The 26,806-nt window shown below is 62.6% G+C and overlaps 1 protein-coding gene across 19 annotated transcripts in view; it reads right to left on the bottom strand.

Annotated features, from left to right (window-relative positions):
- NINL (ninein like) overlaps positions 1–26,806 on the bottom strand; it is a 167,575-nt gene that overhangs the window by 15,820 nt on the left and 124,949 nt on the right. For 15 of the 19 annotated variants that reach the window (XR_012125651.1, XR_012125652.1, XM_073223017.1 and 12 more), the window contains 13 exons: positions 24,915–25,093; positions 23,227–23,293; positions 20,822–20,994; positions 19,936–20,088; positions 18,862–19,098; positions 17,584–17,720; positions 16,345–16,485; positions 13,492–13,666; positions 12,348–12,458; positions 11,795–11,875; positions 6,271–6,400; positions 3,939–4,048; positions 2,843–3,129 (listed from right to left, as the gene is read on the bottom strand). Coding sequence is in view for 17 of the 19 variants with exons in the window: in XM_073223017.1 (XP_073079118.1) it covers positions 2,843–3,129; positions 3,939–4,048; positions 6,271–6,400; positions 11,795–11,875; positions 12,348–12,458; positions 13,492–13,666; positions 16,345–16,485; positions 17,584–17,720; positions 18,862–19,098; positions 19,936–20,088; positions 20,822–20,994; positions 23,227–23,293; positions 24,915–25,093 (1,981 nt within the window). In the remaining 2 variants the exon portion in view is untranslated. Of the gene's footprint in view, positions 1–2,842; positions 3,130–3,938; positions 4,049–6,270; positions 6,401–11,794; positions 11,876–12,347; positions 12,459–13,491; positions 13,667–16,344; positions 16,486–17,583; positions 17,721–18,861; positions 19,099–19,935; positions 20,089–20,821; positions 20,995–23,226; positions 23,294–24,914; positions 25,094–25,602; positions 25,706–26,082; positions 26,283–26,806 lie in introns of all 19 variants that reach the window. The other 4 variants (XM_073223031.1, XM_073223032.1, XM_073223029.1 and 1 more) reach the window with 3 other exon arrangements.

Below are 26,806 nucleotides of genomic sequence, written 5' to 3'. Positions count from 1 at the left end.
TGCTCCTGACCCGCTTCCCACCTCCCTGCCTCTCCCCTGTCACCTGGAGCCCCGTCAGTTCAGCCTCCGAACCTCGACCGTCCACCGTCTTGCGTGTCTGAGACAGTCACTTGGTCCCACGGTCAGCTCTGCATGGACAGTTGCAGTAGCCACGAACCCCTGCCTCTGGCCCGCCCCCCACCCTCTGCCCCTGCCTTCTGCGCATCCCCCAGCCCGGCCACCTACTCCTTCTGGCCTCCCTCGCCCTGCCCCAGGAAGACCCTCCCCATCTCCCCGTGAGCCAGCTGCTACCCACCTTCCCCTGTAGCAGCCCATCTCCTCATTCCCTAGACCCCCTAACCGAGCCACGCCTGCTCCCCACTAGGCCTCCCTCCCGGACACGGGGGCACAGGCGCTGCCCCACCAGCCCGGGACTCACAGTTCAAGGACGGGGCTGGTGGGCGTGGCCGGGGTCCTGCTCACAGTGGTCAGGAAGGGGCTCAGAGGGCGCAGGGCTGCAGTGGGGCTCCAAGCACAGCCCCTCTGTCCTGCGAGACCAGCATGAACTGCCTGAGATGGGGCAGTGGACGCCAAGCTGGCCAAGCTGCCAGAAAGGCCCACCGCTGCCCTCTGCCCACATGCAGGGCACCTGGGGGCCGGGGACACTGGTGTGGGGCCAGGTGGGCGAGCCCTGCAGGCACCAGGGCTGCACCCCCATCAGCAGCTGTGCCCTGGCAGAGGAGCAGCCCTGCTGGGGGCAGAGGCTGGCGTCCTAGGGGAGAAACCAAGCCTGCTCTCTCCAACCTGTGGCTTCCTCGGGAGCCCACGCATCTGCCGCCGCACGAGTCGGTGTTTCACATCACAGCATCTCGCTCCAGGGCCAAGGAGGCCTTTCCCTCACCCAGGGCCTCAAGCTGTTCCTGTGCAGCCGCCTGGGGCCCAGGGAAGCCAGGTGGGGGAGTGCGGCACCCTGGGGGCCTCGTCCAGGCCGGCTGCAGCCCCTGGCAGGGTGCTCCGGCCTCGCCGGGCCCATCCCTGCAGACCCGGCTCCCCACCCAGGTTCCCAGCTCGCCGCTCCGTGGAGACGCCAGGCCCTCTCCGTCTCCTGCCTGCTGGTCGGGCGTCCCCTCTGCCTGCTCCCAAGAGCAGTGCTGGCTCCGGGTCGGCAGAGGCCTGGCCACCGGCGGAGGGAACCAATTCCCCCAGGACCGCTCCTTGGTGCACCCCACGTGGGACTGGACTGCGACGACCCACTGTGGGAGCGGAAGCTGCCGCCTCGGCATCAAGCATGCCCCAGCCGTCTGAGGCCGAGGCTCGGACGGGCTCTGCCTGCCATCTACACGGCAAGGGTGTTGGCCTGGCGCAGCCTGCACCTGCTTGCCCACGGCCAAGCCCATCACCAGCCCTGGCTGCTGGCCGCTCCCCTACCCCCCACCTGCACAGAGGGATCTGCCCTCGGTGGGGTCGGTTTTACACACAGACGCTGACACAGGAGCCCCTGGCACATGTGAACTGCTAAAGTCGATTAAAATAAAGCAACTAAAATTCAGCCCCTTAGTCACACAGCCATGTGTCCAGGGCTCAGTGGCCACGTGGGGAGGGTGGCTGCCATGACCGACGAGCAGATAGGGGCCACACCCCTCCTCATAGAGGTGTAAGGACAGGGGTCCAAAGACCAAGTGAGATGGTGGAACTCACCCCTCGTCAGTACCACCCTTGAAAACCTGAGTTGCTGGGACCGGAGGCCGGAGGCCCCCAGAAGAGTGTCCAGCCGAGTCAAGGGCTGCGCAGGCAGCTGGGCTGGGACTGGCATGTCCTCTGCTCAGCCAGCATCGGCCTGCACGAGGGGAAAGGCGGGCAGCTCTCCCTCCAGGCTAGGAGCTCCTGGGGAGATGGCTCAAGTGGGTGGAGGGGCTGCCCCGCCTGCCCGCTGCCCAGAGGCAGCCGTGGCCAGTCCTCTATCACAGTTCTTGGGTTTAAGAGAAGATAGCTCAGAGCACGGGGTGGCCCATGGCTTTCAAAGCTTCTGATCCACCCTCAGGAGAGGGGCATTCAGTTCCAGCACGCCCCTTGGGCCTGGGGCGCTCTGCTGGCAGCCCAGAGAGAAGGAGGGGGGCACAGGTACAGACTGGCAGGGGTCTGCCCTTTCTCAGCACATGCCAGTGCCCAGTCCGCCCCAACCATGGGCCGAGGAGGGCGCCCAGCTAGGAGGGCATGACCTCCACAGGAGGTCGCTCGGCATCCTGCTTCAGCGTGGTGACTGAGGCCACGTCCACCTGGCACCTTGGAGACCCGACGACACAGCAGGGCCTCTGTGAGCAGGGGTGGGGCGAGCCCCCAGCGGAGCCACACACTCAGCCCTGGGGCCGCCACCTCCTGAGCTGGGGGAGGCTGGCGAGGGCGGCCTGGGCACACCAGGCCTACAGTTCTGGCCACCCCTCCTCAGCCCCGTCCACAGAGGGGCTCGTGGACATTTCCTGGGGACCCCTAACACTGCACGCAGCATCCACACTCCGCTTTGCTCACGTACCTTAGCCTTTCCAAGACCCTCACTGACCGGAGCTGACTGTCCTTCCCACCGTCATAGGGGCTTTAGACCTTTTCTCCATCTCCCCCGTGCTACATTACCGCAGCCCAGAAAATGAGAGCAAGGTACGAAAGAGCACATCGCCCTCTGATGCCAGGCGAGTCTGAGGCAGAGGTGAGAACGAGTCGAGATTCTACAAAGCAAATAGCTCCGTGGCCTAAGCCCCAGTTAATGCACATTGTTAATTAAGTAAAATCCTTACACGGTGACCTGTCCCTTTAATGGCCACCCATTTGCCCCCAGACGGGAAATCCTGAGAGGACACGATGCCCTGACCTGGCTCTCTGCAGCGCCGCCTCCAGCCGGTCCTTGTCCTGGGCCAGCCTCCGGGCCAGGCCAGGCAGCGCCTGCGAGCACCACTGCCGCTCGGGACCCCAGGCCGCACCCTGCAGCTGCTCCCGCAGGCCACGGATGACCTCCTGAGACTTCCCCTGGAGCCTCTCCAGGTCGGCCTTCTGCTCCTCCAGTGTGCTGACCTCCAGCCGGAAGGCCTGCTCCACTGCCCTTCTCTCCTCGGCGAAGCCCCTCCTCATCACCTCCACTTCCCTTTTGTAGTGATTCACCTGAGAACAGATACATGCGCAGCGTCAGCCAGGAGGTCCCCAAAATGACTTAACTGACAATCGGCCCAGCAACCTGAGGCTGCTGGGCACAACGTCCGGGGCAGGTGTCCTGGCCTATGAAGGGGACAGCTGCGGCCACGACAGTCACCCTCGTGGCTGTCACAGCAGCAGTGGGAGGCAGGCCCGGCCAGCGGGGCGAGGGTGCTGGGCCATGCTGGGCCAGCAGCCTGGCCAGGCAGCACATGGAGGGCACGAGGCAGAACCCACTGAGGGCCGGGGGCCTGCTCAAGACCAGCGGGTGGCCTCTGGCAGGCCAGGCTGCGTGGGAGCGTCAGCCACTGCAGCAGCAAGCCCAGGGCACAGCCACAGACGGGGCCCTGCCTCACGGCCGCCCTGACACCTGACAGCAAGCCGCAGACACGGCCTTAACAGAACCACCACCATCTACCAACAGAGCAGGAGACGAGCTCATCCGAGGCAATGTCGGCCGCCATCCTGGCCCTGAAGCCACAGGGCGGACTCCCCAGCGGCAGAGAGCAGGGCACTGGCCTCAGCAAGAGCCTTGTGACGCCTGGATGCATAGAACCCCGTCCCTGTTTGTTGGGTCCTGCCTCCTGCCACACAGCGGGTGACGGGATGCCCTGCACACACTCGTTCCCGAGCTGGCCTGCTCCAGGGCAGAACCCTCGAGGCACTGTGCATGGAGGCAGGGGGCATCGGCACCAGGCAAAGCTTTCCCACCTGCAGCAGGAAGCACCTTGGACTCCCAGGGGCCCCTCACCCCTGACCTTGGTCTCTGGGCCCCTGACCTTGGTCTCCAGCTTGACCTTGAGGTCCTGGTAATGCTCCCGCAGCTGCTCCATCATTATCTCCGCTTCTATACTCACTGGAATGGAGTTCCCCGTAAATGAGATGCTGCCTGCAAATCAGAAGCCGTTCCCGCTTATGTCCCACCACAGGCACCACGGGGCCCGCTCCCCAACCCCCATGCCCACGCCTGGATGGCATCGTGTATCCAGGCCAGGCTTCCACCACCGCGCATGAGGCCCCCCACCTTCTGCAGAGGAACGCAGTGCGGGCGGTGCGAGGCCCCCAGTCGGTCTGTCACATGGAGCCCTCAGGGTTGGAGCTCTTTAGAAATCAGCATGTCCCATGTTCCCCAAGCAAAGATCACTCACAACTAGAAGGCCCCCTGAAAGATTTGCCAGGCCCTTTAACTCCCTGAAAGATGCCCTCACAGTGCATTTCCCGCACCCTGATTCTGTTCCGACACCAGGCACGCAGAGGAACGAGAAGCCCCAGGAAAAAGTGTGGCCTGTGGCACAGCCAAGGCCCTGGGCAGTGCTTCCTGCCCAGGTGCCACCGAGCTTCCTTCTCCCTCGGTGTCAAGGACGAGGCCCCGCCTTACTTATTATTATGTCTTAAGGAACGTGGGATTCTGACCAGTCAGTCAGGTGTCCTAACTAGTCGTGGAGAGGGGCTCTGATCTCAGGAGGGGCGTCCCACCTCGGGTGCCCTTGCAGCTCGTTTCCCAGAGGGACCCGTGGGCCCACAAGCACCGCCAGAGCCCCCAGGCACCGAGCCTTCCCAGTGCGGCACGCTGGGGGCTGACTCCAAATGTGGGCTTCAGACGCTGCCCGATTTCCACCGGTGCTGGTCCGGGAACGGACAGCGAAGTAAAAAGACACCTCTCTTCACTCCACCAGTCCTCGCATTTCCCAAATGATTTCCATGGAAAACAGGGGGACTCAGGGTCATCCAGCCAGGAGACTCCCAGAGAAGCACTTAGGAAAGAGAGCATCCCGTTGCCCTGACAACCGGAAGCTGCCACCTGGGTCTGGCCAAATGGGCCTGGGTACACAGGTGCCTGTCAGGAACGGCTCCAGCCGGGTGCACTGATGCCCCCACACTCCTGCTGTCGCGACCCCCCCTCCTTTGAAGGAACCTCTGCAGCCAGACGGCGGGCTGGGGCTCTGGGTTTATCAGTGACGACATGAATCTGGGGCTGCCGTCTGGTGAGACAGCCCGAGGCCCCGGGCAAGCCTACCGGAGATCCAGGCCCCCAGCTCAGCCCCGCTCTGGGTTGCAGGTCTGTGGCTCCGGGCAAGGGTCGCAGGGCTCTGTGCAGCTCGGGCTGCTCCAGGGACAGAGGGGCGGCAGTTGCCCCTCCCCAAGGCCACGCCGGGTGCGAGGTCCCACGCGGTGGGCCGCCGCCTGCCACAGCTCCCGGCTGTGGGCATGCGGCTGGGGGGCCACCAGACTCCACTGCAGCCGCTGCAGGTGAGCGGCTCCCTGAGGGGCCAAGCAAGCTGGGGGCACAGAGAACCCCACTCGGTGTCCCCGGGGGACCCACGTCGGCTCTCAGGTACAAGGTTTGCTGTTTTATTAAGTCTTGGCTTTAGGGCAGGATGGGAACTCTGTGTGGGGCTCACAGATGAGATGTGCCCGAGGGGCTGCGGCTGCCATGATGCCATCCCTGGAGTCGGGTGGCCGGGCTGGAGCAGAGCCCCATGAGCCGGTGTAGGGCCACATACGCCGTGACCACCTGCCCCACCGCTGCCAGGCAGGGCGGCGGCCAGCCGAGCCCTGCCAGGCCCACCGAGGACCACAGAGCCAGAGCCATGGCCCCTGAGCCCACTTACACACAGGGCCTTGGAACCTCGGCCTGTGGGGCTCCTTTCAAACCTCGCAGGCTGCGGAGCTGGCAGCACGAGGCCCATCTTTCTCGTCCCCTGTTCAGCAACGGCCCCGTTTCCCAGGTGCATGGCTGCTCCAGCTCAGACCCCTCCCATGGCACCCCGGCGGCCACGGCCGAGCCCTGCCACGAGTGCCTGGCGCGGCAGCCGCCCAGACGCAGGCTCCACCTCCTGCTGTGAGCAGGGCTGGAGACCCACCCGCCCACCCAGCCTCCCCTCCTCCCGTTTCTACCCAATGGTAAAGCGCCCCCCCTGCCTCTCAGGTTCTCCTGTCACGTGAGTCCCTGGCCTCTGGTTCGAGGCCCTTCCCCACATGCGGCAGCCAGAAAGGCTGGGGACCACTTGGGGGGCAGGCCAGGCCCTGACGTGCAGCCTGCTCACCGCCCAGACCTCCCCAGACCTGGGGGGAGCCCGAGGCCCGCACCCCCTGGGGACGGGCTCCTACCTGCTGGGCCGAGTCCAGGGAGCGGCAGGTCATCTGGCCACGCAGGGGGCTGGTGGCACCGACCGGGGGGCAGCTGTGCCTGCAGGCCTTCCAGGGCAGCCTGCAGCTCGTCATTGTGGTCCTGCAGGTCCTGCGGGGCAGAGCCGGGCACCTTCCAGCAGCCGTGGCCCAGCCGGAGCAGCAGCTCGGCGTGGAGACGGGGCCGCCCAGCCCAGCTGCCCACGCGAAGCATTCACCCCACATTCTGGGCTCCAACCACATGCTGAGCGAGACCCAAGGGTCCCCTGCCTTGTTCACATGCCCTGCACCACTTCCTGCCCCTGCGTACACAGAGGCTCAGGACAGACAGCACGGAGGAGAAACGAGAAAAACAGAACTAGAGATGCCATGTTTAAAATGGGGACACTGTGACGTGGCTGTGAGGCAGGAACACCCGGATGCGTCGGGATGTGCCCTGGGACGCTCCCCTCGGCTGCCGTGGACTCTGCCCAGCTCTGCACTACCAGAGGCGGCACCACGCGCTGGCTCAGGTCCAAGACCACAGGCAGTGACTGTGCCCAACAGGATGGTGGCTGGGAAGGGGCTGCCTTGGGGGAAAGGGCCACATTTGCAATAAGTGCCATTTTGTCCTTGAATGGAATACACCTTCACAGTCACACTTGATCCCCTGAATTTAAAAGGCTAGAAAGGACAGTGAACGCCTGCTTCCCCACAGGGCCCCACAGCACCTGGGCCAACGGCCACGTCCACTCAGGCCTGGACTGTGGCCTCCCCCCACCAACCCTGCGGCGACCCCAGCCTGGACGACGGCAGAGCCCCATCTCCCCAGGGTGCGGCTCCCAGTTGGCCTCCTTTGGGACACACCCTCTGGACGAGGGGCACACTCCCCAGGCCCGAAGGAGAGGACCCAGAGGCCCAGCCCTCAGCACCCCCCCGGGGTTGCCTTTCCCCCTCTGGTTTTTTAACCCTGTATGAGCTTCCTCCCCAGGCAGCACTTACTGCATAAACCTAATCTTTCACAAACTGCTCCCAGAGGCCAGGGCCCGGCCTGTCACTGGCAGTTGTGGGCCACAAGGAAGACAGGACGGATGTCAGAAGCAGGACAGAGTCACGTAAAGTTGCTGCATTTTGTTCAGAAACTCCTGAACAAATACACACGTTTTCCCCCCAGGAGGGAGCAGCCCAGCCCTAGGGGAAGCGGACAGGCCAGCAGGTCAGAGCTCCGGGGCGAGCCTGCAGAGCAGAGCATCCCCACAGGCTGCGGCCACAGGGCCTGCCCTGCCCAGGAAGGCAGCCCTGCCACAGGGCATCCCAGGGCATCTCTGGCGTCCCAGGTGTGCTCTGTGCTCAGCACAAAATCTGTTCCAGATTTCAAGGGCCAGATCACAAAAGAGAGATGGAAAATACCTCATTAAAAGTCTGTCTATATTGCTTATCACTGAAAAGAAAAACACTGTAGATACACTGGACTGAACAAAACATCATCAATGCCTCCCATTTCTTTTTACATGTTTAAATGCGTGTACTGGAAAACTTGAAGTACATGCATGACCACTGGGCTGTATACCTGAAACCAGTATGATACTGTGGTCAACTACCCGCCAAAAATATCAAGACAGAAAAAACAAAACACCCCAAAAAAGAAAAAAGCACAGAGCTGTTCTTATTTTTAAATAAACTGAATGAAAGACAAAAGGAAATCATGTGTGGGACGTTGTATTTTTGTAGGGCGGTGCCAACCCAGAAGGTACCGTGGGCAGCATCACGCCCGCCCAGTGCCCTGCCCCTGTGGTTCCTTCTACCCCAACAATGGTGTTCTGGGGGCACCTGCCCGCCCCGAACCCAGCCGTGCCAGAGCACAGGTTCCCCTGGGGGCGAAGCCAGGCCCACTGCTTTGCCCCAGAGCCACAGGCAGCTCGGAGGCTGGAACTGACCAGGACAATGTGCGCCAGGCCTGCCACACGAGGGTGCTGGGGGGCTGGGGAGCCAGGGTGCTTTGGTGGCACGTGGCCTGCACCTCCATTTGGGGTACCCGTGGGTGCCAGGAGGGTGACAGGGCGGTGGCCCCCACATGAGGCGGGCAGGGTCTGAGGAGGGAGGCCCATCGGGGCTCCTCCTGAGCGCACAGGCCTGTGAACAGAAGGGGGGCAGTGGGGAGACGGGGGACAGGACAGGACACACGGACATGGTGACACACTGGCGGAGCAGCACAGGCGAGCATCTGAGAGAAAGGTGGGCGGGAAGGCTCCCACGGGGTCTGAGGCCGCCAAGGGCGGCGGTCGGGGTCGGCGTGGCCCAGTCCCCTGGCCGTGGTGGCAGTGCCACCACAGGCTGGGGCTCCTGAACGGCAGCCTGGAGCCCACGGCCCGGCGTGGGTGGGAACTGGTCCCGGCAGCCAGCCCCACCGGGGTCCTCACTCGGCGGGAGGAATGGGGGGCTCTCTGGGGCTGCCCACCTCAGCCCTCACTGACTTGCCAACCGGCACACTGGGTCAGTGGCTTCCAACTATGATTTTGGGGAGCTCAAACATTCAGTCTGTAACAGAGGAAGTGCAGGAAGGGAACCTGCTGGAGGGGTTCCTGGCCACCGACACGTGGGTCCACTAGGGCAGCTGCCCAAACACGGGGCCGCAGAGAAGCTCTAAAGAGGGCCCAGCCCGCCATCCACCAGAGGCAGCCCCCCAGGGAAGCAGACTGGCAGCCGGAAGGAAGGGGGGCTGGAGCGAAGTCAAACAGGAAGGGAGTCCGGCCGCCGGGCAGGGCACGTCCCCTGCCGCCAGGCTCCCAGGCCCGGGTCTCTGGGCCCCTCCCAGGTGTGAGCAACCCGAACTTCTCAGACAAGGGGCTGATTCCAGAGCAGGCACAGGTCAGTACAAGATGGGTCTGGAGCTTCTCCGAGGCTAAAAGCATGGAAGTCCTCAGTAAGACAGCGCAGGAGCGCGCTGCACCACGAGGACGTGGCTGCCACTGGAAGATGCTTTCGCTGGTCAAGTCTTACAGCACCTGAGCTCTGAACACATAGATGCCGTGATGGACCGAACTACTGGGGCAAAAGGGAACCCACGGGTTCACACCAACAACAGGCGGGCAGGTGGCTCGACGGGGCTGCTCTGGCTTACAGGGCCAAGGCCGACCAGCAGATGTGGGCAGCGGCCGGAGCTGGCAAATCACTGCTTCGCAGCCATTACAGTAGAGGCTGGAGTGCCAAGAATCATCACTGGACACTGAATCCAGGGGAATCTGAGGAAAAGCAGGACATTTCCATGGTCTTAAAATTCTTCCCCAGTGACTTATTAGTTGCATGGGAGAAAAAAATGGTGATTATACAGTGGGGAGAAAAGGAACACCTTGAACAGGCGATCAAAACAAAACTAAGAGCACCTATGCTGCCCCGCTGAGAGGAACAACCCTGCCTTTAACCCAAAGGAAATGTCAGGAAAACACAAAATGATGACATTCCTTAGACAAGGTGGGGAGGGTAGGTGTAGTCCTCAAAAAGATCCACATCAAAAACAGACCCAGGTTGTGGGAATGTGCTATAGACCAAACGTGCCCCATTCCCACGATAAACCCCACCCCGTGTGGGGCCACTGGTGGGGGGGGTCAGGTCACGAGGAGGCAGCCCTGGGGAGTGGGACCAGTGCCCCTAAAAGAAGCCCCAGAGCACCTCACCCCTTCGGCCACAGTGAGAAGACAGCCCGCCAGGAGGGCAGGGACCTGTCGGCACCCGGATCCTGGGCTTGCAGCCTCCAGAGCACAGCATGAATTTCCGTTGTTTATCAGTCCCCCAGTCTGTGCCATTTCTGTCAGAGTGGCCAAAATGGAGTAGGACAGGCAGTTCCGGATTAAAGGTCGTCAAACGGACTCTACGTGCATCCTGGAGGGAATGCCCTGGAGGAGGGGGCCGGGGTGAAGCAAACCGGGGCAGCCCGCAGGCTGAAGGCACGCGTCCACGGCAGTCCCGGGGCTAGGTGGGCCGCGGATGGAGGACGCTGCGTTCGGCAGGGCCCCGGGAGCTGGCCCTCCAGGGCTTATAGCTCTTGCACACTCCTGGGGCATCAGTCAACTCCCACCACAGCCAACTTCAAGCCATCAAAGGTTTAACGAGAACTTCGTCAAATTCCCAAGCCCTTAAGAGTTCAGTCTGGTGCACCTACACACTTTGCGGGGGTTGCAGGCCTGGCGTCAGGGCTGCCGTTAGCGGACGCAGTGACCCACCTGGGGCCGGGGGCCGTCACCACAAACCTACCCTCAGATGCTCTGAAAACAACCACACACACATACACAGTGAGCACAGAAACAGAGACAGAGCAAACGGGCTGAGATATAAACAAGGGGATGCTGGACAAAGAGATCCAGGTGTTCCCCACACTATTTTTACTTTCATACCTTCATGTATTAAAGATTATTTTCGAATACAGTTTTCTTAATGCTTTAAATGGCAGTTTGAAACAGCCAAAAATATCCAAAACATTGAGAGCAAATTTCTAAAATCAGATTAGCACTACAATGTAAAATATTTCTGATGTGTAAAAGAGGTAAATTTTAAGGACCAAAAGTGAAATCAGCAGTTTTGGATAGCAGAACCACGCTTAGGAAGGGGCTCCTGGGTGCGTGGGAACCCCCGTGCGCTCAGGCGACCCATGACTGACGGCTGCCTGCAGGGTCCGCACCGCTAGCTGAGCAGCGAGAGAACGCGGTACCTAACCGCCTCCTAGCAGAAAGCCGGCAGCATGGTCCCACCACACGACAGCACCCCGACACACCCCAGCATGGTGCGGGACGGGGTGACGCCCCACACGGGATTTCCAAAGGGCACCCCAGGATCCGGGGCTGGGCCCGAGGAAGGGGCACAGAATGGGAAGCAGCGGGTCACACTCCACATCAGCGCGGCTCACCTCTACCCTCTGTCGTCGCCAAAAAGCATGCGGCAGGGATGAACACAAGCCTTACTTTAGTTTGGAAAGTGATTAACAGGCCCGAAACGCTAGACAATTGTATTTAATCTGCTGGGATCCTGGATGACGTAAAGAGTACAAGGGGCCGTGATCGTTTCTGCACCCCTGACACCGTTTCCCGCCGACGCCCGGCCCTGTGGTGTCTCCCCCTGAATGGGTGGGTGTAGGAGGGTCTGGCCCAGAAGAGCTGAACACCCAGCAGGAAACAAGGCAAAGCCCACACAGTGCCAGGAAAACGGGGGAGCCTTCAGAACTGGCAGCAGTCTAGCGGCCGTGGGCAGCCCTGTGCCCAGCAGACTGGCCCTGCCCCACCCTCTGTGCAGAGGCCAGAGCACAGCCCACCAGGAACACCAGGCCGCCCCTCAGGAGAGTGGGGACCAGGAGCACACCACCACCCAGCTCTGAGCCACCGGCCTCCGTGTGCCCCCGCACCCCACTCACAGCAGGGCCGGGGTTGGGGTGAGCCTGGCCCCCTGGCTCGGAAGGCCTCTGCAGAGCCCCTGCTCTTAGACGGCCGCCCTGGTCCCGGCCCGGCTGCAGGGTGGGCTGGGGGTGAGGGGCACGTACCCGGCACTTGAGCTCATGTTCCTTCAGCACCTCCGCGAAGCGCTCCTCCTGCGCCAGGAGCTCCCCGTTCTGCGGCTCCAGCTGTAGGTCAAACCCACACAGGAAATGACAGGACCCCCAAGGCCTGCCCTGCTCTCCCCTCCCCTGTGTGAGAGGTCCCAGGGCAGAAGGACGCCCTGAATTTATGGAAGGCAGTCACGTGCCCGCCTGGAGCCTGGGCACCCTCCTGCCCCCACCCTGCCCCTTGTGTGGGGCCCTGAGCTCCGACCTCCCCTGTGCCCCGCTACTGGGACCCCACCCCCGGGCTCCAGGCAGATGGCTAGCTGGCCCTGGCCTTGTTCCCAAAAGGCCAGCTTGCAGGGCGTCACAGGGACATACCCACACACCTGCCCTGGGGTGAAGGGGAGAAAATAGGGAAGTTGCCTTGCTAATTTCTCTCCGTTCCAGAATTCTAGCAGAGGATACCGCATTCGGCCGCCTATGTGCTTTCTCAAGACCCCGATGCTTTTCACCCACAGGCTCCCCAGTGAAGACTCGGGCCGGAGGGGCTCGCCTTGTCTTTCAGCACAAACTCCAGATCGTTCCGCAGTGTCAGGACCAGCTTCTCCGATTCCGAGAGCTTCTCCACAACCTCGAGGATCTCCTTCTGCAATCGACTGTTTTCCTGCAAGACATGGGCAGCGGTTTGCGGACCCGAGGAGCACAGGGGGCTGCTGCGGGCCCGCCTCCTCCAAGGCTTATTCTTGGCAGCGCTCGCCCTCAGGGACACGCAAGGCGTCCCACCGCCTGGCGCTGCACAGAGGGGGCCGTGCTGGGCCGACCCACAGCTGCGAGGGCCGGGCCCCGCGAAGGCCCCACGGATGCACATCGCTGTCCCCGCTGCCTCTCTAGCCCAAAATGCGCAGGAGGAATGTGAGGAACACAAGGAAAGGCTGGGGGTGACCCCTCTGAGCCATCTCCTAAACGAGGGACGTGAGAGGGCAGGGGAGCAGCTCAGCTGCCCACGGGGAGGACGCAGGAGCCAGTGAGAGGGGTGCTGGGGGCCCGACCACAGAGCCCAGGCCGGGGGTGCGGGTGCCTGCACACTGAGCCCGGCTTCTCCTTCGGGGGACAGAGACCGAGGGAGGCGGGCACGCATGGGACGAGGAGGAGGGAGGCTGGGGCGTGGGAGGGCCCAGCAGGCCTCATGGGGCCAAGGGCGGACTGTGGACACTCACAGAAGCCCGGAAGGCCATGTCTGTTCCAGGCCACACGCCCAGGGCCCCAAGTGGGCCGGTGAGAGGCTCTGCCCTCTGGCTGACCCCACAGGTGCCCTGTTCCTGGGGGTGCATCAGAGCAGGCTACTGACTACTTCCCTGACCACGGCCCGCCTGAGCCAGAGCAGAGTAACAGCCCCACGCATCCCCATCTGTCCTGCCAGCCCTGTGGCCGGAGGAGGGAGGGGCACCGCCTCTCCTAGGGAACCCAGCCCTTCCTGCTCTGGCTGAGCCATGTGCCAGCTGTGCCCAGGGCTGCAGCACACGCTCCTTGGTGTGAAATCCTGGGCGTTTCCTGCCAGGGGGATGGAACCTGCGTAAGGCCGCTGGGAGGTGCTGACTAGGGAGAGGGGGTGTGGGGGGACGGGTGCTCAGACAACCTGCTCCTGTCTCTCTGGACAGGATGCCCTGGCACTGCCCTCCCTACCCCTCTGCCCCCACCTTCAGGGCCAGGGTCAGCTTCTGGCGCAGGCTGGCCTCCTCGGCTCGCAGGCGCCCCAGGTCCGTCTCCAGTGCGGCCTCCTGCCTGCGGGCCTGCTCCCAGAACAGCTGCCGCTCCGCCTCGGCCTCGGCCCGCAGCAGGCGCAGTCTTCCTCTGTGCCCTTGCTCTAGGCGTCTGTAGGGCACACACGGTGCACGTCACACCAGCTCTCGGGGGTGCCTCCCAGGCCCATGCCTCCACAGGGACACTTCCCAGCAAGCCATGGGCCTTCCCTACCCTGGAGTCTCCCCCGTTCCCACCTGACAGGTGGGGCCTGTTCCTGGGGTAACCCGCATGTGCTGCGGGCCGGGCCTCCTGTTAAGTGCACCCCCAGGGCCTGATGGTGGGCCCCACGCAGACAAGGGGAGCCCATGGGTCCCCAGATCTTCTGGGGTGAGCAAGTGAAGGGGCCCGGGGGGTCTCTCTGATGCCCCCAGGGGCCTCTCAGCCTCAGCAGCCCCTGAACGCCTCTGATAGCCAAACACATGCAAGGGTTCGCCTGTCTGGCAGGACTCAGGAGACGTAAAGCCCGCGGATGGCAGATCCCACAGCACTCAGGGGAGGTGGGAGGCGCACCCCTCAGATTCTGTGACCACCGTGCCCACCAGGAGGGCAGCAGCGCCAAGCTTAGCTTTATCACTAGAGCAGCTGCGTGGGGGGGATTTCTGCACTGCGCCGGCCCGAACTGGAGAGAATCGAACTCCTCCCTGGGCAGGGGGCCGGGCAGGCTAGTGACCAGGCACCGGCGGCACTCACCCTGCGGGCACGGCCCAGAGGAGGGCCACCAGGGAAGGGGATACCCAGGAAGCTGCTGCTCAAGGGCAGCACCCCCAGACCTCTGGCGTTGTTTTACATTAAATATGTATTTGATCATATTGCTCCCATGCTTTAAAAATCCAAAATAAGGAAAATGGTTAAGTGAAAGATGACAGAGCACGACTATACGAGATTCATGTAATTATGTATTATATGTACATGATTACATGTGTGGAAAACAGTTCGTGGGGGACATAACAAATGTTTGGAGTGATGACCTGGTTTGGTTTTCACTTTTCCTTGTATTTTCTACCCTGAACGCGTATCAGGTTATTACTTTGTAAAAAAGAAAATGACAAAAGCCATCAGATCAATAAAAGCTGTTTCTAGAAACCTACTGGCTTAAGGGGTAAAACACGAAGTCGGTCCACCGCCTGCCAGGCCTCGGGTCACAGCCCCAAGCCTGGGGGAGACGCACCACAGGGCACCTCCCAGGCGGCTGGCAGAGAACCAGGCTCAACACCCACGATGCGGATCTGCTCCCGGCCGCTCCCCCGGCCTGTCTCAGGTCAAGCAGCGTTTATCTCTGGAGCCTGGTTGTTTAAAAAGCAGTTTTCTTCCTTCCCAGGACGTGGCCAGGAAAGAGCGTAGGGTGCAGGTCTGGCTGCTCCGGAGCCTGGAGGCCCCCACAAGGCGGTGAGGCGGTGGGACAGCGGGACGGGTCCTGCACCCGCCTGGGCAGTATCCCAGTGCCCCGAAGGCAGCGATGAGGCCAGTGACAGCGCCTTGTCGGAGGGCCGTTAGGAGACGGGAGGCGGTGAGGAAGGAGAGCACATGCCGGCAACCGCCCACTGGCCCCCTCCCAGGTCCGTCCAGCTCCTACTTTCTGACACCAGGTTCCCTGCACAGAACCCACATGGACCTCAGGCCCGTTTCACAAAGTCAGGCGACTAAGGAGAGTATCTGAGATGAGCCAAGTCCAGCCTCTGCGTTGGCGCCAATGGTCTGGGCTTCTAACCCTGCCCGCAGGAACCTGCCTGCAGGAGGGGAGACCCGGAGGCTCCTCAGGCCAGGCAGGGAGTCCGGGGAACAGACTCCCTGCGGAGGGGCAGAAACAAAGCGCAGTTCCTTCCTTACCAAAGGTGCCTTCCTGATGAGCCCCGGGGAAGGTCAAGGGCCAGTCTCCCGCCTCCCTGGCCCTGCAGGCCCCTCCTCATGGTGAGGCCATGTTTACTTATTTTCTCAGGTTTGACCAGAAACATTTTGAGTTTGGTGAAAGAATACTCAATTTTTAGCTTTCCCCAAAATTACCATCATCCTGCAAGTCTGCAAGTGCAGGGCCAGCGAGAGCATGCACGTGCTGGTGCCCCAACTCTCGGGCCCCCGCACACCCCCACCACCCACTGCCCTGCCACACAGAGGTGCTGTGGGCTCCAGCTGCCACGTCTCGCCTGCCCCAGCTGCTCCCGGGCAGGAAAAGGGTGCCAGGCCTCCGGGAGGTGGGATGTGCGAGGACTGGGATGTGAGGCCCTGCTCTGCCCAGAGACCGCTCCCCAAAGGCCATGCTGCATGCACGGGAATGGGGTGGCCCCAGAAGGGACAGCCGGGACCCCAGAACCCCAGGTCCACAGGCGGTGCAGGGAGGGAGCAGGCGGGTGTGTGAGCTGCTGACATGGCCTCTGAGAAAGAGCAGAAGACGAGGGAAGAAATTCAGGGCACTGGTCATGTGAATTTCCCCAGCCTCAGTTTCTTTGGCTGAAAAATGGGAATACAATGTCCAATTCTGGGTTCTGGCAGTCGGTAGGTCAAGCAACTGGCCTGGGACAGACGGCACTGCAGCAGGGACCCGCCCAGGACACAGGGAGGCCGCTGACACCCCACCCCACGCCCCACGTCAGAGAGAGTGAGACCCTCCTCGATGCAGCCCTCTTCTTCCAGGAGCGACGCCCCCAGGAGCACCTGGACTCTAGCGGCTCAGGTGAGACGGGGGTCCCAGCTCCACCCCGTTCACAGGCACGGCCGTGGTGGGACTGGGCGCAGGCACCCACGAGACCTACTTGATCTTCTCCTCCGCGAGCTGCTCCAGAGCTGAGTGGCAGTCGTCCACGTCCTTCACGAACTCCCGGTTCCTCTGCTCCGCCCTCTCCAGGTCCTGCCTGGCCTTGTCACGCTCCCTGGCCATCTGCTCCACCTGCTCCCTGCCGCAGAGGAGACGGGCAGATGGAGATGCCTGCTCCGGGCCCGGTGAGCCCTGGGTCCGCGCGGATGGCAGAGGGCTGGTGTCAGCAGGGTGCGAGCACAGGCCAGCGCTGTGCTGACCCACGGCTACCACCAGCCCTCCTCCTGAGGCCATTGCTACCATTACGACACCCATTTTATAGGCACATACTGAGAGATGCCAGGAAAAGTTTCTGGAAAGTTCCTGAAAAAAGGGAGTCTCAGCTGAGTGCCCGACACGTGCCACACCTCCAGGTGTCCCCAGAACAGGTGGGAGTTTATCCAGGCATGTCCCCATCTCCAGCTGGGCTTCAAGCCTAGGGATCCCCATCACCTAATCTGGGACTGGACACACCGCATGAAGGCTGGTCGCCTGCAGCCTGGCACCTACGCAATGGCAGGGGGTGCCACCGAGCAGGCAATCCATGAGCACAGCCCTGGTGCGCCATCCCGGGCCCCTGGGGCTCCGTGCATCACATCGCCCCCCCACACTCATCTGGCATGGCCCCTCCCCGGAGCGTCACCATCCACTCTGCCGGGCACAGAGGCCCGGGTACTCCGCCAAACCGCAGTGGAGCCCTGTGCAAATGGGACACATTGGCCCAGCCGTCACCAGGCATCTGGGGACATATTTGAAGACTGCTTCCCTCCTCCTGCCCAGCCCAGCCCGGGAGCCCCTGGCTGCTCTTGGTGCATCCGGCCGACTGGAGGGCTTCTGCCTCCACGCCCGACACCGACTCCAGTGCCAGCGGGATGAGCACGGAGCTCACATCCTGGTCTTTGGGGCCTTGCTGACATGCGGAGGGAGGCCCCGACAGATCTCCGAGCTGCCCACCAAATGTGAGGGATGCTGGTGACCCTCACATTCTGTGGCTGTAAAAGCCCAGGCAGGCCGCACTTGGACGGCACGCGTGGACGGCCTCGTCCCACTCTTACCACCAGCTTTTTCCGTCCCACCGTGAGCACCACGGGCAAGGGGGTGCAGAGCCCCACCGCGGGACTGGCCACCTGGGTGGACGAGGCCGGGGCCATCCCCTGGATGCCCCCCCAGGCCCACCCCAGCTGCACGGGGCTCTTACTGACGGAAGCTCAGCTCCTGGCGGTAGCAGGCCAAGGCTGCCTGCTGAGTGGCCCCACCGACCAGCATGAGCTCGTTCTCGAGGGCCCAGGTCAGCTCCAGAAGGTCCACCTTCTCATCCACGCTGAAGTCGAGGCTCTGGGGACAGCAAGGCCTGTTGGCGGGAGGGCAGGGCCCTCCGAGCACCCCCTGGCTCTGGGGGCCCAGAGGCGCTGTCCCACGGATGCACCCCACCCCCCCCACCGTCAGAGGGCAGGTGTGGCTGGGGCTGGACCGAGCCCTCCCCGGGCACAGAGACCAGCAGAGGCAGGGGCACAGCCCAGGCAGAAGTCTTAGTGGGGGCTGAAGGCAGGCCTGGGAAGAGGCCTTTTCCCCATGGAGTCAGATGTGCCTGTGGGGCCGCAAGGAGACCTAGCATGAGGCCGGCACCACCAGAAACAAGCAGGGAAGGGCCGGCAGGGCCCTGGCTACACCGTGAGCCCCCACCCGAGTGTGCTGCCCCCTCCCCCGGGGTGCCCCCAGCGTCCTGCTCTCTGCTTATACCACTCTGAGCTGGGTTTCTGTCATTTCAAACTAGAAGAACCCTGACTGGTCCATCTGGGGACTATGTGGACGGACAGGCGGCTCTGCCAGTGGAAGGACAGGCTCTGAGAGAGGGGGGCCGCTCCGGGGGGCACAGTGGCCGTTTCCCACAGGATTTTGAAAATAAAGAACAGACTCAACATACCGACACGCCCCCTGCTGGGCTGACTGGGCCGGGCACAGGGGACACGTGCCCCGCCGTGCGCCCTGCCGGATGGCGCTGGGGGTGGCCAGCTGCCGCACCGCGGGGGGAAGCCCGGCCCGGCCCGAGGCACACACAGCGAGCCCGCCTCATCCACGTGGAGGCGGGCAGGTCTGGGTGGGCAGGCGGCTCGGGAGGACCTCAGGGCTGCTATTCTCCCCCTAACACAGGGGGGCGCTCAGCCTCCCGACAATGCCGGCCCGTCGGGCATCCGCACCACAGGGAGGGGGCTCCTTCCCGCCACCTTCGGGTCAGCGGCATCTCTGGCTCGGGGGCGCGGGGCAAACACGTCAGATACTAAACCCTGCGTTCCAATGGCTTCCTTCGGGCTGTTTCCTCTGCTTTTTATTTACAGTCGAAACTGACTATTTTAGCAGCAAAATATAAAGAAAAAAGGGATTCCTACTGGCCTTCCCCCGTGTCTGGAGCAGATGCCCCCGGCCCCCCGCCCAGCCCGCACCGCCCGGGCGCCTCCGCGGGCCCCCAGCTCCACACCTGCAGGATCTCCCCGCCGTTCTGAATGCCCTCCTGGGCCCACAGGGCGACCAGCTGCTCGGGGAGGGCGAAGCCTGTGCCGTCGTCGGCGCTGCAGAAGAGGCGCGGCCCCGAGCACATGGACACGAGGGACGAGGTGGCGGCGGCCTGGCCGCTGCCCTCCTCCCGCAGCGCACCGCCCGCCGTCGGCGTCTCCGGGGCCCGGCCTCCGCTCGGCCGGCCCGGCTCCGTCGCAGCCTGGAGAGGACGATGCACTCGGTCTCCGCCAGCTCCGCTGCCCGGGGGAGGGAACCGGAGCCCTGAGGCCTCACGCAGGGGCCCCGTCCCGGGACGTGGGAACAGGACTCAGAGAAGCCATCCTCCCCCCACTCTGCGGAGGACTCGGGGGCTCCACTGTGTGCCTGACTGTCTGGGCCTGACACCTGCCCTCAGCAGCCCAGGCTTCTTGTCCGTTCTTGCTGACTTCAGGTTCAGAAACCAGAATCTCAGACTGTGCAGCCAGGCAGAGAGTGACGTGGCTGGCCCCCTGCATCGCCGTCCACAAGCCCAGGCCCGCCCAGAGGGGCCTCGGCAGGCTCCCCAGAGCAACTGTGCCCTGTGGGGGGACGAGAAACACCAAGTACTGTGCCAACGGCCACGTAACTGCCTGAGATCTGCCATTTGGCTGCAAAGCCTGGTATCTGCACAAGGGTAAAATTCAGGGACACGGGACACTGCTGCCACAACGCCTGGTGGGGAGACAGGAAGGCAGCATCTCCCCCCGCACGGCTGCCAGGAAATGCCCTGTAAGCCTCATAAAAGCCTCATGAGGGGCATTTTGCAGACGAGACTCAAGAGAAAGCAAGTAACTCATCCGATGACACAGAGCCAGGGAGGCACGATGCCAGGTCGACTCCGTGGTCCGGGTGGGACAGGCGCTAAGCCACACAAACCCCACTTACACGCATGTGCATGCACACCCTGGCCAGCTCCCTGCGGTGGCACAGCCAGGAGACTAAGGTCCTCGAAGGACGCTGGAGGCTGGACCGGGACAGCACTGCTACTGTGGCTCGCGACTCAGTCGCCCCATTTTACCTGGTGATGAGGCCAGGACCTGCTCGGTCTGGCGGGCGCAGAAGATTCCAGAAGTGAGGCGGGTCCATGGTTGAACAGGCCGAGCTGGAATTCCTCGAGACTCACTCTTCCGTCTCCATCTTGATCCAGTTTGTCGAACAGGTCTTCCAGCTCCTGCGCAAAGGCCAGCGCACCTCGGCTTGGAGGCCCCGCCCGCCAGCAGCTGCGTGCTCCCCGCGGCCCCCCGCCCCCCGCCCTCCTTCCTGCCTCCCCAGGTGGGGCGGCTTGCTTGTCCTCCTCCAGCTCAGGCTGCCTGTCCTGCCGGACCCCCCTGGACTCTGGTTCATAAAACCTACACGCTGGGCCAATTTCCAGCCTGCGGTCAGTGGGCACCATCTCAACTTCCTAAACTCCAAATACCCTTGTGTCTACTGTGCCAGAAACTTGCTGGATGGCAGGAAGACGATGCACACACGGAGCACCGCCAGGGTTCAGGGTGCAGCATGGAAGGCACAGCTGAGGGGCCTTTGGCAAAGGGGGGCTACCCCACCTCCTCAAGGCCCCCCAGGAGGACAGGAGCAGACGGCTGCTGGGGTTGCAGCCAGGCGCCGAGGGCACTGCGCGTGGGCTCGATGGCAGAACTGGGCCACACAGGCAGGGGGAGGGGTGCCCCAGGCAGAGAGACCGTGAGTGAAGGTGCTCATCAGTCAGCTAGGCCAGAGGTCCGACTCAATGGACCTGCAAGCCTGCAGCCCGTCCGCAGAAGCCCTGGGTGTGAGGGTTTCACACCAGAAAGTGACACACAACTGAGTTGGCATCTGCAGGGTGAAGGGGTTTCCAGGCCTGACGCTGGCCAGGAACCCCCGCGCAGAGCCAGCGGTCGGCAGAGGCCCACCCGGCCCCTTACCTCCTTCTTGAGTCCCTGGAGCCCGATGCTCGCGCAGACCAGCGCCAGCTCCTGCTCGCTGAGGTGGCCATTGCCACCAACACCCAGCTCTGCCCAGACGGCCCGGACCCAGCTCTCGGGGGTGTCGGACGAGGGGCTCCCGAAGGCCTCTGAGCGCCAGGCTGGAGGCTGGCCTGCAACAAGGAGAACGACAGGTGAGGCCCCTGCCCCGGTGGAAGCATGCAGGGAGATGCCAGCCCTGGGACGCTGGCAATCGGGGGATCAGGGCGCTGCACGTGAGCTGCAGGGCAGCAGAGGTGCAATCCGGCTGGGGCACGATCCCGACCTCATTCTGTCCACAAAATCTCATAGTAAGACGTCAGGAGGGATCTCTGTTCCTGCGAGGAAAGGTTTTTCTGAAGGGAACCTCCTAAAGTCAGGCCGTTGGGAAGCACACAGAAGAGAGCCACACTATCTGCATTTACAATAAAAAGACCAGTTCTATAAAACTTTACTTTTAGAAATTTTTCGGATGGGCCCAAAGTAAAGGGAACAGCCCCACAACCTCAGACGCCCAGTCCCTTGGGCGCCTCCTGTCAGCCAGGCCTGGCGGTGATCAAGACGCTGCCACACGAGCCTGTCCTGTCCCCTTTTGGTTATTGCTGAAGTATTTAAGCAAATCCCAGATCTCATGTTTTCGCCCGTACACATTTAAGCAGGTATTTCTGACAAATATGGACATTTTCTTTCACAACAACAGTACCACCATCACACCTAACAAAATCAATAATTTCCCAATAATTTATCAAAAAGTCTTACGGTTGATGGCTTGGATCAGTGTCCAGGTGGAAGCCCAGTGCGCCTGGTGCTGGTTCTCTAAGTCTTCCCGTCGCTAACAGCCCCCCTGTGCCCCATCCCCCGAGCTGCCTCATTTGAGAACTTTAATCAGTTCTGCGGACCGTCCCACCTGCTGGATTCCTGTTTCCTTCCTTGCGGTGTCAGTCATCTTGTTCCTCTGCACCTAATATCTCCCTCAGACCTGCAGTCAGCATCAAAGGCTGGCCAGCAGTTTGGGTCCAGTGTCAGGCTTTATCTCCACCCCCGCAGCCCCCGGCCCCATGCAGAAGCACCCCCACAGGTGCACACACTCCATGCCGCCCCATATCGCAGATCGGGGGAAAAGATGGCCCGTTTTCACGACATCTCCACTTCAGCCAGTTGGCTAACTGATGTTTCTGGAGCTTTGCCAGGGCAACAATGTATGGAAGGAGACAGATGGGGGTGTCCACAGGAGGCCACCTGTGGGTGACCACACTTCCAAGCAGACACCCATCTCCACAGCCGGGCCTTCCAACGGCCCAGACTTCAGACACCACGAGCCCCACGTCCGTGCTCTGGGCTCCTGGCTGGACAAGCCACCTCGGTGCTAATTACTTTATAGCCCAGCTAATAATAACAGAGCCGTCTCCAAGGACAGCCAGGCCTGCATGCTCGTGAGGGATGCCGTGGGCTGAGTCAAGGATGATGTGGGATGACGGCCCCTCTGAGACCCCTTCCTGCTCAAAGTGCCTGAGGTTTCTGAGCAAAAATGGAAAAGGTTTCTGAGCAAAAATGGAAAAGCAACCCCAACATCAGGGTTCATTTCTCAGGCTGGTGAAGGAGGCGAACGGATCTCCTCCGAGGCGTGGTGTGGGCTCTGTGCACAGTGTGTGTTCTCATCCGCTCAAGGCTCTGTGGGCAGAGGACACCTTGAATAACCTCTCCCAGGCCCAGATTAGACTTTGAGTCCAAGGAATGGGCATGTGAACGCCTGGCCGTCAAGGGCTCTGCCCCGATGTGTACAGGGTGGGCGCTGAACAAAGGCCTTTGGACTGGGGCCACATTCTGGAGGGCGATCAGTCCCAACTGCTGATCTCCAACTTCAGGAGAAATTCAAGGCCACTCTGGCCCTTCTCTCCAAGTGAGGGTCTGCCCTGTCTGCCCTGTGACACTCATTGGGGGGCCTCTCCAAGGCAGCCCCAGCCCCTGGTGTGGACGCACTGTGACCTGGTTGAGTGCACCCACTGCTGCCTCCCCGTCACCCATGGGGCTCTCGAGGGTCAGGAGCACATCCTACACCCTACGTGCCCCACAGCCAGGCCCCTGGTGGTGCCCACCTACCCCCAACAGCAGAGGAATGGTCCTCGCAGACCAAGGAATACACCAGACGTGCTGCTCCCTGGGCCGCGGCCTCTGCCCAGGGCCTGACCTTAGGGTGTGCCGAGGACCCAGGAACCAGCTCCAGGCTGGGCACCCCTGGAGAGGGGACCCCTGGGCCACACTGCATGCTTCCCGCGAGATGGCATAGGGCCAGCTCATGGGCCGACACCACCCTGGCACCCTGGGCTTCAGAGCTATGAGCAAAGGCGGAGGACAAGGCCCTTTACCTTGTGCCTCAAACGACGCATCCTGAGGTTCTTTGGCATTTTTGGCTTCTTCGTCTGACTTGAGACTCTGTGGAAGGCGAAACGAGGATGTGAACTCCCGCGTCTGTGGTGGTGGACGGAGTATCGGGAACAAACAGAACGGAGCGGTTTGGGCCCAGGGAGGGACTGAGGGAGAGGAGCGACAGCTTGGTGGGACGCAAGTCCTCAGGTGACCCACGCGGGCAGGGTGGCCTCTGAGCCCGGATGCAGGGCCTGGCGAGACTGGTTCCCTCTCACAGAGTGCAGACCAGGGACGGGCTCTGCTCCCGGGGGGCTCCTCCACACACACCAACACACACCTGTACACTAACAGGGGAGGAGAACCCTCCCCAGACCAACGCCTCCTCGAGGCACAGGCCTTGCCACACTGCGGCCTCGCTCTCCGCACCCTCCCTATCATCCGGCAAGCAGGGGCCGTGGGTCTCTCTGTCCCTCCGGGGGCTCCACAGACAGCACGGGGCACAGTCACGGCCTCAGGGCCCTGAGCAGGCTGTGGCCCACAGGCGCGGGCCCCCAAGAGACGGCTGAGTCAAGTGAAACCTCACGGTCCATGACAGCAAGCTGGCCATAAAATCATTCCAACAGGTGCTGTGGGCCCCGCGACTGATCCTGTGGGGCATGCTAGCCGAGCAAGAGCCCGCGCCCCTCAGAGCCAGCCCTGAAGCGAGGGAGGGAGTCTGGGAGCACGCAGAGGGCCCCGTTTCTCTAATGTGTTCAACCCCACTGACAGTCCTGAAAGCGGCTTCCCGTGCTCTTGTTCTGAGGATCTGAGGCGGTTTTAGTGGGAGGGCACTAAGGAGATGGAGCGACTCGCCCAGCCCTTCTTCCCTGCGGTCAGATTTGAAGAGAGAATAAAAAGCAAGTGCCCAGAATATGCTGGTATCGCCCAAGCGCAGCACATCTGTGAGCAAAGAGCCTCTAGCACTTAAACATGTATGTTTTTCCTGTTGGCTTCAACAAATGCTGAACATATAAGCAATTCGTCTGGGGGCCCAGAGCTGCCTTATCAAAGGAAAGCCCCTCTAAAGCCCTTTCTGACAAAGGTGACGTCATGGAGAGCAGCAGCCAGGAGCCTTCTGGAACCCTTGGGACGGTCGAGGAGTCCACGCCCTACCTGAAAGTAGCCACCTGCCCCAGGGCACACCTCCTGCCACAATGGCTGTGAGGCCGCGGGAGCTCCCCCAACCCGTGGGTCCCAGCACCCCAGTGAACAGCCCAGGGCCACGGGGACGAGGACCACTCCCAGGCCGCCGGGCCCATGGCCATAGTACGTCAGATCCTTCCTGGCCTTGTAGCGGCGTCAGAAAAGGGTCCTCCTGGTTTCCTTGGGAATTAACACTGTGCTCCTGGGACACCATGGAAACACCTTGCGGTGCTGGAGCGCGGAGGCGGCGAAGCAGGGCAGGGAGAGGAACAGGGGCCTGGGACAGCCCCCGCACTGTGCTCTGCGGCCACGGCTTCCCTGCAGACAACCGGACCCGGGGCACCTCGGGAGGAAAGGCCCGGCCCCAGGTGCAGCTGCGCCGCGTCGACCTGCGGGGCCGGACAGCCCGCCTTCCCTGGCCTCACAGACTCAGGTCACGAACTGAGACCCAGTGAGACGCTGTTGCCCCGACACCCGGCGCCCAGCCTGGGAAGGGCCTACCCACCTCCATGCTCTCCAGAGACGCGGGGCGCTGGGTCTGACCGCTGGCGGTGGCCCTGGCTTGCTGCGCGGGTGGACATGCAGCTCTGGGTGCAGGTGCAGGGTGGCCCGGCTCGGGCCAGCTCCAGCGGCCATACCGCTTAGAGCCGCTCACGTACTTTGGTGGGACACCCTGCAAGGCAGCTGGAAAGAAAACGGGCGTTTGGTGGGGGGCCCTTTACAGCAGCCTCTGGGCCCACGCAGGCTGCCTCGGGTGGGAGGGTGCGGGTTGGGGCGCGGTGTGGGGCTCGCAGGTGTGCGGCTGACGGTGGAGGGTGCAGGGGGGCCGACCACAGCAACCCATTCCCAGGGGACAGAGGCCGAGCCGGGAGACGGCCGCCTTCTGTCCAAACTCCACACACTGTATATGTTTTCTAAGCATATCTTGCTTGTATTTACACATAAAAGACTCATACAAAATCTGCCTTTCGTGAAAAGAAAAATACCCTCCAGTAACCCAGCAACAGCCGGCTCTGGACTCCCGAAGGCCACTCCTGTCCTGCTCCCTGCGGCCCCCATCAGGCGGGGCTCAGCGGGGCGGCGTGGGCTCTAAGCGGACCAGGCCTTCCGGGCCAAAGGACGGCACAGGCTCCCGTTCAGGGTTCGTGAGGACGTCCTGCTCTGGGAGCCCCGTGCCCCGCCTCCCCGCTCACCTGCCCACGCCCGCAGAGCAGCAGGGACGTCTGGGGTCGAGGAGGACGGAGGTGGGAGAGGCGGGGACGGGTCACAGGACAGGCGGGAGGCGACCAAAACGGGCTGGTGGAAGGGAAAGGGATCCGGTCCAGAGGAAGGCCAGGCCGGGAAAACTGAACAGGAGCGCCCCACTCCTTAAGGCCAAGCACCGCCTGCTTCCCCACTTCTGTCCTCCAGGCCCCAGACCTCGGGGCCATCAGAGGAGGAGGCCGGTCCAGCCCGGGGAGCAGATGAACAGCCAAGCCAGGGACAGAGAGGGAGCCCAGCGGAAGGGCTTAGGGAAGAAGGCGCTGAGTTCCACGGCGTGCAGACAGTGAAGTGACAGTGCGACACCCACAGCGGCTGACACCACGCAGGCACCTGTCCCTCTCTCACCCCACGGGGACACTGCAGTCCCCTGGGACAACAGGCATGGACAGGGCCTGGCCCCGCAGACCCACCCTGAGGGAGAGCCCCCGGGGAGGGCTCAGCAGGCGGTTGAGTGTCCTGTCGGCAGACCAAAGCAGAAGGCTGGGGGCAGGTCCACGGGGCGCAGACAGGGCTGACGAGCTGGGCGCCTGCAGCTGGTTCTCATGTTTTGGGGAGGCAGCGCTGGTCACTGGGCAGCAGCCGTGAGATCAGAGGGCTAGAACCTTCAGCCCTGGGTGGGGAGAGGGCCCAGAGGTCTAACTGATCGCCAGCAGCCAGTGGTCTGACCAGCCATGCCTACGGAACGAAGCGTCCACATGGCCCAAAAGGATGGGGCTCAGAGGCCTTCTGGGTCTGTGAGTGCCCGGGGACTGGGGGGTGGCACGCTCGGACAGGCATGGAAGCTCTGTGCCCTCTGCCCTCACCCTGCCCTCTGCAGCCCTTCCATCTGGCTATTCCTGAGTTGCATCCTTTCTTAATAGGTGGCGTAGTAAACAGAAGTTTCTCTGAGCTCTGTGAGCTGAATCATCGAATTAACTGAGCCCCAGGAGGAGGTTCTGGGAACCTCCACTTTGCAGCTGGTTGGTCAGAAGCACGTGAAAAGCTGGACTTGTGCCCAAGTCCAAGGTGGGGGCGGCCTTGTGGGACGAGCCCACACCCTGCGGGGCCTGACACTGCCTCCGGGGGGAGAGCTTGGAACTGGGTCGCAGTACGCGTGTTGAGCTGCTGTGTGGGAAGATGGGCACACATCTGGAG

The sequence above is a fragment of the Manis javanica genome, chromosome 15, assembly GCF_040802235.1.
Source record: "Manis javanica isolate MJ-LG chromosome 15, MJ_LKY, whole genome shotgun sequence".
In the NCBI taxonomy this organism is placed as follows: domain Eukaryota; kingdom Metazoa; phylum Chordata; class Mammalia; order Pholidota; family Manidae; genus Manis; species Manis javanica.
Note: the sequence above shows the minus strand (reverse complement) of the source record. Positions and strands in the feature narration are given on the sequence as shown.